Source organism: Eufriesea mexicana, unplaced genomic scaffold (assembly GCF_001483705.2).
Source record: "Eufriesea mexicana isolate 0111107269 unplaced genomic scaffold, ASM148370v2 scaffold1121, whole genome shotgun sequence".
NCBI classification, from domain to species: Eukaryota; Metazoa; Arthropoda; class Insecta; order Hymenoptera; family Apidae; genus Eufriesea; species Eufriesea mexicana.
In genome coordinates, this window is record NW_016909245.1 from 316,799 (window position 1) to 326,691 (window position 9,893).

Below are 9,893 nucleotides of genomic sequence, written 5' to 3' on the forward strand. Positions count from 1 at the left end.
ACTTTCACCTGTACTTCAGTTTTTTGTAATGACAAATATTTACTACTTCACAATGTGAATATTATTCTTTCTGAAAGGAAAGAAATATTTATTAAAGTGGTATCAATAATCAAATAGTTGTTGTATCATTGTGATTATACCAGGTGTCTCACTGAAGTGATAACCAATTTCTGTTTTAACATTACAAATACTCCTATAATGGTACTATATTATATAGTTATTTAAAAAGTTAATTTTACAAGTAACCACTGTAATATAAAAACCATTCTTTATTTTTATACTATTTATATAATGCAGTTAAATATAACCTTATAACAAGAATAAAAATATTCATATTTGGATTATAATTTTATTATTCTTTTAGATTTTTAAATGATTTTTTATTAATTAATAATGGTTCAAGAGAAAGAAAGTTAATTTATATTCTCTGAGACACCTCGTGTATAAAGTAGCTGTATTTGCATTTGAAACAGTAAAGATCTGAGTGTTTAGAAAAGAAGTATAATCATGTAATTAACTATAGATGAGATACATGTAAGTAATTATTTTTATGCGAGTCAAACGATTGAAGGATAGCCAAAATTAATAGTTTCGATTCATTCATTCTCTCTAATGTGGTAATATTAGCGTGTTTGTGAGCCAAACGAAACTGCGTTTTACCTAGGGAAAATCCATAAACCGAGCAAAGATATTGTTTTATTTTTATTATTTTATTTAACTGATTTTTTGTAGCAAAATTTATAAATATCACGAAAATCAACGAGAAGAATAAAAATTCTTTTGCTACGATATGAAATTTTATAAATTCCAATACAAGTTTCGAATATTTAGTACTTAATATTTAAATGATAAATATGTTCATAAATTTAAAAGTTTTAAAACAAACTACATTAATCGATTTAAGATATAATACGAGTTGAATAAACCATCATCTTTATCATTATTACTTCTCGTTGTTTTTCAAATATTTGAATTTATAGCTTCAATATTCATATTTTAACATCAATGATGGAAACAGAATGTCTAGCGTTCACTAGCGTTCTTCAGAATTAAAAAGAATTTCTTTTCGCAATTGTATTGTATTTTCTATGTTTGTTGAAAGTATTACTAGAATTTGTATTATTGATAGCAGCATTCTGTTGTTTAATAAATTTTGAGTGCCTAATTCGTGACAATTTTCAAACCTTTACTTATATGTATATGTTTTATCAAAATACATTTGAACCTCTTTTTATTATTTGATAACACTGTCCAACAAATTTTTACTTTTTCTCAAATCTGTAATATTCATTGGATAGCTTTTGTAGAGCTTATTTTCCTGAATATGAATCCGCAAACGAAATTACCTATCATCCTCAATTTTCGAAAAATATGAGTTTTTCAGTGTACTGTAACGACAGTCGCTCACACTGTCGAAAATCACTGGCAGCGACATCTGGCGGACTTTCAAAAAAGTTCACGTTAGCCACCTAGCAGTCTGTAACAAAAGCTCTCGCTATAATTACACATGTTTGGTACACTTATTAAAATAAACTTCCTCTTTTCATAAATTGTGAATTTATTCTTCAAGTCAATAGTTAGTAGAAAGACTGAGATCCCTATAGTACACTGCACTGTGCTCCATCTGCTCTCTTATTCGTGAATTAATAATACAAAAAACTAAATTAGCGAAACTTCAAAATAGAACTAGTCACGAATCATAAGTATCAAAACTACATTTAACTTTAACAAAATTATTATAGCTTCTATACCGATTAAAAATATAACAAAAAAACTGAAATTGTTTACAAGAATAATTACAGACAAGTCTAAAAAGATACGATCTTATTTAACATCTGCAATGAAAAATAAAATTAGCATAGGAAATGTTGGTTGGAATAAGATTTTGAATAAAAAAGTCAAATTATAAATACTATTGACGTCGATTACTCGAAGCTACGGCATTGGTGAGTCTATACCAAGTGAACTTTTTTATTTTAAACAAAAAATAATCTTTTGATTGTAGCATTATTTCTCAAAAATAACGCAATTGTTACTACAGTCTTTACTTATAAGTATAATTATACTTTCGTCTTCTTTGAAATATATTTTCTCAGACTTAACTGTACAAATGATTTACAATTAATGGTAAATGGTAATATACTGTGTCAGTTTCAAATTGTTAGATAATCTTAAAGATTCATTAATCGTCATTACTTAAAATCATAACCTAAATAAAAATTCTTCATAAATTTGCCTTTTTATCATAATTTCAATTTTCTTTTCATTTAATAATTAACAACAACATGGAGGCTAAGGAAATATGCATCATAATGAAAAAGAATAGAAAAGCAGTCCGTAAATCTGGGGCTTCATTCGGTCGATAGATCGATCGTTTGTCCCAAGAATTACACTGATTCTAACAGTTCATCTGGTATCAGCAACACCCCTGCGATAAGCTGAGTTCTGAAGCCGCCCACATTTGGAATCTCCCTCTGCTCACTTTCCACTGTTCTTCCGCAAATTAGTGATCGCTGTGCCTCGAATTGAATATTCTTTTAATCATTCGAAGTAAGTTTCATTTAACTTTTCGTTAAGTATTAGCGAAGAAAACAAACATTTTCTCCCTTTGTGAAAACAATTGTTTGTAAAATTTAATAAGCAAAATTTATATCAAAAGATTAGTGTGTATACCTAAATCTGAATTATATAGTTTTGTTTCAATAATGCCTATCGTCTATATTTTTGAATCGTCTTACAATTATAAATTCCTTGGGAGTAGTAATGAATGTAAATTAACAGCTATCTTTAATTTAGTTCGTGCAGTTCTAACGACGTTTCAAAAATGTTTTACTAATTAAAGTAACATTTTTGTTGATTACTATAGTTAAATGAATTAATTATAAATGTATATAGAAATACCATTTTATTGTTAATTTCTTAATTCATATAGTTACCGACGGAGGTATTACAAAGAAATCGTTAATACCGACAGTTTTGGGATGAAAATATTTGGTAAATTATTTCACCATGAAAAGAAAAAGAAAAAGAGACACGATTTAAAAAGAAACTCGTCAAGAAAGAAGAATTATGTGCCTCAGGATACTTTTCTCTTAGCTAGAAATCCATCGAGAAGGTACAAACGAAAACACAAGGTAAGATGCAAAGCGTTTGTTTAAATAAATATAATGGAAAGTGTTAGTCAATTATAGGTTACTTGAATTATACATAATTTCATGCAGGAGATATTTTTATTAATAATAGTATTTTACAAAATAGTATCTTTACTACGTGGGTAATTTTGTAAAATAATCTCAATAATATTCTATATGTTACGTAAATTTATAATAAAAAAAATATTAGAAAGAAATTTTTTGGTTAGAATAAAATTTCCATAACAAAAATGGTGTCCTAAATTGGTTTGGGACTTAAAGCCATCGCTAAAGACGCACACAAAGAAAAACGTCAGTTTAGCTGGAATATGACACACCTCACAAGCAGCTGGAATGTGTCGTTCTGGCTCAGGTATCACTCTTTTGTATTCACCCATTCTAACTTTCTTTCGGATTCGCTGGTAATATATACATCACATTTAATGGAACACAAAACAAAAGCAATATAGGTTAAAAATTTAAGATACATATCATTTTTTATTAAACAGTTATAAATTTATCAAGTAATCACAATGTATATGAGAACTAATATGTTCCACATGTAAATATGCTTTATTTATTTTTTGCTTAAATAAAAACAAATTAATTGAACATTTTGATTTAATATCATAATATAACTAATTTTAATATGTTCTAGAGACTCAGAGAATGAACTTGATTAAAGGAATAAAATATTAATTACAATTAAATAGAATTAGACGTAGTGTTCGCTTTGTAGATACGCCAATTTGGCTAGTTTCAGCATCTTGTACTGGACAGCTTATAATATGTGCATTCATCGTCGTATATATGCGCACGTGAATTAAGTTCAGATGTGACTTTCATATAAAGGGTGTTCCAAATCAAACAAATTAACAATTGTAACACTACTTTCAATCTTTATGAATTTAATTTTCACTGATTCACAATTCAAAAGCTTAAACAAAATAACCAAAATCGTCATGGAAAATTGCGCATTGGTACCATGTCAGAAAGTAAAATTTATTATATTGTATAGAATTAAATATTAACTTTATAGGACCTACAATATGAGTGTAGTATTAATAAAAGAAACAAATAGTAAATTAATATTTATAATTTCAGTCTAAATATAAAGGCATATATCATAATTTAAATATTTTTGTTAACGAAACATAGAGTTATTTGTTTCTGTTTTAGAAAGTAATATTATCGACTTAATTTTTAAAAATCTTTAAATATTATAATGTCAGGTTTGTAATAGATACAAAAAAAATTTAATTATTCGATAAATAGTTTAAACCTTAAATATTTCTTGAGGATTAAAATCTGGAATGGGACAAAATTTCATATTTTAGTTCACTAATTTTCTCATACAGATTTTTAATAACACGAATCTGGATGTGATTGTTCATATAACGAAAATTTCCTATTAACATAAAAGTACATATAACAAAATGATAATATTACACTATTTTACGACATTGAATCTTTATCTCGATATAAAATAAATTAAAAATAATTAACCAACCTTAAATTAATAATATTATATATTCGGGCATGTTTTAATTATTCTTTTACTTCTCACCTACCTAATATATCTTAAATTATATAATAAGTACAGTAAATTATGAATTTATTATAAATATTACACTTGCAAAACTACTAAAACGATGTCCCATACATCCTCATACTTTGAGATCGGGCCCATCACTAGTGAAGCCGAAAACCGGTGCGCAGGCACGCGCATGCTGTGCGCTCCCCCACTCTTCCCCGGTCCCCTAGCGCAGGTCCTTAGTGCCCCCCACTCATCCGATTTGCGTCGACCTGCCGCCTGCCGTAGCCAAGCCACGCTTGAAACTACGAGCCGATCTTCGGCACAAGAATTTCTCGACTTCCCGATATGCGTACAACCTCGTAAACTGCTACGATTTTTCCTCGCGTTCTTTCGTGTCGGTATCGAGTAGTTTAAAGTGAACTCAGTGATCGTGTTTGTGGTGAAGCTTTACAGTGTATATTTTACGCGTGGAACGTTGGTGGATGTTAAAAGTTATGCTAGTGTAGTTTGGAATTCCAATCATCGGAATGTGAATTTTCTTTTACAAAATACACAGTGGGATTTGTGAGCTTTCCTTTTTGAGCAACAGGAACTCGTTCAGCTATAACTGTGAGATGCTTTATGGAATCTTTCTTATATCAAATGTCACATTTTTTTTCTGTTACTCCAAAAATGATTTTGAAGGTTTCCTTTTTACATATCTGACGCAAAAACATAGGTTTTCTTGGTTTCATTTTGTTCAAATGTATCATAAATTGTCATAATGTTTTTCTATTGCAAAACTTCTTTTATGTGAAATTAGAATATTAACCATGAACATGTTTTTCTTTGATACAAATAATTTCTCGTTTCTTGTTTACTTTATTTGGTGATGAAGAACTTTGAGCAATTATGCAGCTAGTTTTTCGATTAGTTCTTCACGTTTCTTCAATTTTCCAATGTGAATAATCAAATAAGTAGTAACTTGTAATAAATCAAATTTATAAAGCGAGTAAATGTTTGTAACAATTTAAAAATTCTCGCCGGTTGAATCTGTAATAAAACGTTATTGGTAGAGTGAACGATGCGGAAGTTGTGGTGCTTCCCTGCTTTCTGAAAACTTTTTCTCATAGTCTTTCTTTTCATTGGTCGAGGGTGACTCGGATGATTGGAATTTGTTCTCCGTTGACAACGTGGTAGTAATTTTTCGAGTGTAGCCAGATCGCTTTTCACCCAAAGTTTCTTGCTTGACAAGAGCCTACGTACATGTTTATAGTCGTTCGAACTTGTCCTTGTCGATCCAGATCAAGTTTGGAAAATGGGAGTTCCAGTGGTAGAAGCACCGGAACTCTGCCAATATAGAAACTTCCAACATCGTCCCTTGTTTTTCTGAGCAACAAGTGGCGTTCGATATAACCTCAATATCTTAATTTTTTATGAATCAACGTGATATTTTGATAAAAAGTTAGAATTAATAATTAGCGGTTAAATATAGCGGTTAAATATATTTTTGTTCATCCAAAGTCTAAAATCATTACTTAAATAGGAATTATTTACAAATTATAACTAAAATAAAAAATGTACTACGCTATAGTAGTAGAATGATATAAAAGTAAATTAAATGAATCTCTCTAGGTTTTATATACATTGTTTGAAGGTATAATACGGATTTTATCCTTTTTTATGATATTAAAAATTGCAAGAAACGAGAAGAACAATTTTGTACTTGAAAAATTTGTTATCCTGAATTCTATAATGCGCAACGCACATTTCCGTGTTTTACATGTGATTTTTATAAATTTACAGTTTTATGTGATGGAAGATAATGGTCATTGGTGAAAGATATTGGCTTGCAGCATACATAACTTTTATTAAGGACCGCGAAAAATTGTTTAAAAGAAAAATAAAATTGTTTTTCCAACAAAAATATTTCCTACACCAAAAGAAGGAATTTTTAAAAATATAAAGTTGATATCGACAATTTTCCCGGTAAAACTAAAAAGTAAGAGAAATTGTGCAAGTAATAACCAGCAAAATATTGATTTGTAGCTTAAGAAGAGGTTAAATGGTTATAAAAAAGGACAAAGTAACTAAATAAAAAGTATCATAAATGATAGAGAGTATGGCTAAACATGTAACTTCAAATGTATGAAAGAGAGAAGAAGCAAAAGGAAAAAGTAATTAAATACCAAGATTAGGTCATTTAATCGAAACAGAACATTCAAGATCAACGAAGAAACCCGGTGGGTAAAATATGGAATTAGAACGATGAGGAAAGTGAAGGTCTGACCACTCGAAAGGAAAATGGAATTCCATAACTACGCGTTGCTTTGAATTGTCCGCGTGTTGTGCTCATCGTGCATGGAACGCAATGCAATTGGGAAAACTCTTTTATTGGAAATGAGGTCGTGCGATTCTGCGGTGTAAAATATTGTAGAATATCGTACAATAGAGCGGTGTATCGTACGATAGCAGAGAAGAAAAAAGAAACACATTGGATCTATCTGGCATGCACGTGGGATTAGCCATTCTTACGCTACTGCTTTGACGCTTATATGCTGGAAAACTCCGCCGAGAAAACGCACATCTTTATTTTTCTAGCAAATTAGAAATATTAATTTTTCTATTATTTTTTTATTTTATTTTAATACAATTTAAACTAGAACGAGATTAAAATAAAAAATACTATCTATAAGGAAAATTTTAATTGACAGAGAATAGAAATAAGATTGCTAAATTAAGGCGAAGTACACTTGAAAAAAATATTTTTCATGATATCTCTGCAAGAAATTTTTACGAAGTAAGAGAAAAAAAGGAACATCGAAAACGTAAAGCGATCAGGAACGTACCTATGAATATAATAAATATTTGACAAGGAAACTTGAAGGGAAAAAAAGGAAAAAGATAGGAATACTTTGTGGATAAATCCCAAGCAATGGACATTTAGAGATGAATGCAATATTTTGAGTTGAAAGATTGAAAAATTCTCTTCGTATTATTTATTTATGCAATGAAAATATGTATATTGATATTATCTGTTACATAAATAAAAAGATGAATTAAGAACAATGATAAAAAGTTTTGAAAGTAAAACAAGCTTAGGCACGTAAATATAAATAGCTTTGATAGAAATCTTTGATAGAACAAAGATGCAGGTGTAATTTAGAAAAAGAGTATACAAGAGAAAGAATGCATGTGTAGTCAAGATGGTTCCTCAGAGGTGCTAAGAGGCAAAATAGCGGATTCTAAAGACGAAGTTTCCCAACACTCGAGAATGGATAGAAACGATAATAATGTGGGTGTCGGAAATTCGGGAAATCCCCCGAATTCGTCTTCGACGACACACGGTATTCTACACAACACTTCCGGTGGAACCGATGCACAGGTGTGAATTAAAAATTTTGCATAAATAAATGAAAATATTCTGAAAATATCGCTGTCTTTATATAAAAAAAAGAAATAAAAAAATTTGGAAATATTTCTTGTTATTATATTTATCATTACTAAAAGTTCCATTTTAGAAATTAATTTCAAATTCTTTCGAAGATTTTTATAAAAAAAATCTTATGATAGTATTTTTCAAATTTATATTAATAATTTTTATAACAATAACGATCTGTAATTTAGATATTTCTAGATTAAAGTAAGCTACGTTAAATTCGAAATAATACATGATCCTGGATTAGGTTCAAGTTAAATATGTGTTAAGTAAAAGAAGAATCTTGTTAACGTGAACCCGTAGAATTTTCATCCAATTACTACTCCGCTTGTTTTCTCGAATTCTTGTCATTTATTCCTGAGAAACTAGATTCATCGAAAATTTATAGGAAAAAATGCTTCAAAGCATTTGTAATATTCATGGAATTATTTAAAATTCGTTATTCGGTAATGGACGAAACAAAAGAAATCAAGATAATGAGTTTAATTGAAAATAAAATTTTTCAGAATGGAGATAGAGGATGGGAGGTTCATCATGTTACTGTTACCAGAGTTCCCGGTTACGGATTTGGTATTGCCGTTTCTGGAGGCCGGGATAATCCCCATTTCACTAATGGCGATCCTGCTATTGCGATTTCTGATGTCCTGAAGGCTGGGCCAGCCGAAGGAAAATTACAGTAAGGGCATTTATGAAAATTATCTTACACATAAAATCAATTAGACAACTTGTTAAAAGAAATACTTTCTTAATTTCTAGATTATCTGATCAGATTGTTTTTTTAATTTATTGAATAATGTTTTCATATAACTTTCAATGTTTAGTATATTTAGTATATTGATTACTTGTACAAATTTGAGATTTAAAGTTTACTAGAATTTAAAAAATAAATAATAAAAATTAAACGTTATTATTGTAACATTAACATGTAAACTCACATAACAAAATTTATCTTTTTTTTTCTCCAGAGTAAATGATCGCATCATATCTGCTAATGGAATATCATTGGAAGGTGCCGATTATGGAGCAGCAATCCGCGTTCTTAGGGATTCTGGATCAACAGTTCTATTAGTTGTTAAGCGAAGAGCTTCATCAAATACTTCTGGAAGTGTAGTAAACTCTACTCTTCAGAGTCATCGGTTAACTCTAACAAGAAACAACAAAAAAGATGGTAAATAAAATATTTTTTATACATATTTTCTAATTGTACACATAAATAAAAATCGTTAATATTTTAAAACATTTCAATTTTATTAAAATTTAGCGAAAATAAATTCAATCATTTTATCAAGTTTTAGTTATCAATCATGTAAATATTAAAATTTCATTAAAATTTGTCCATTTCTTTAGATTTCGGAATTGTTCTCGGTTGTCGTCTTTATGTGAAAGAAGTAACTCGAGAAAACACTGGTGTAAAACCGGGAGATGTTTTAACACGAATTGGTAGTGTGGCTACTGATAATATGAGTTTGAAGGAAGCTAAGAAATTGATGGATCAGTGTAAAGATAGATTATCGATCGTGGTAACTCGAGACAATTCTTGCTGTCACGTTCAACAGCAGGCAAAAAGTGAAACTGGAGAATACCTTTCTGGGACGACGAGTTACAGTAGTCAGAACTTATACGTTCCACCCCCAACTAGACAGCCGATAGAGGACAAGAGTAATCTTGTTCCTAGAGGTCGTGCCAGAGGACCGTTGATGGATGTATCTCTTAGTCAGTTAGATCTTCCTGCAACCCCTACTGTAGATCCTCCAAGACCGCCACCTCCTAGACCAGAAGGTACAATTTCTATGAAAATGTGTGTGTG

At 29.7% G+C, this 9,893-nt stretch overlaps 1 protein-coding gene across 1 annotated transcript in view; it reads left to right on the forward strand.

Moving 5' to 3' along the window:
- The first annotated feature begins 6,915 nt into the window (after positions 1-6,915).
- The window catches only part of pyd (zonula occludens-like protein polychaetoid), an 18,402-nt gene continuing 15,424 nt past the window's right edge, over positions 6,916-9,893 (forward strand). Inside the window, exons 1-5 of the mRNA XM_017900095.1 lie at positions 6,916-6,930; positions 7,814-8,032; positions 8,593-8,762; positions 9,052-9,254; positions 9,434-9,865. Coding sequence (XP_017755584.1) covers positions 6,916-6,930; positions 7,814-8,032; positions 8,593-8,762; positions 9,052-9,254; positions 9,434-9,865 — 1,039 coding nt within the window. The remainder of the gene's footprint in view (positions 6,931-7,813; positions 8,033-8,592; positions 8,763-9,051; positions 9,255-9,433; positions 9,866-9,893) is intronic.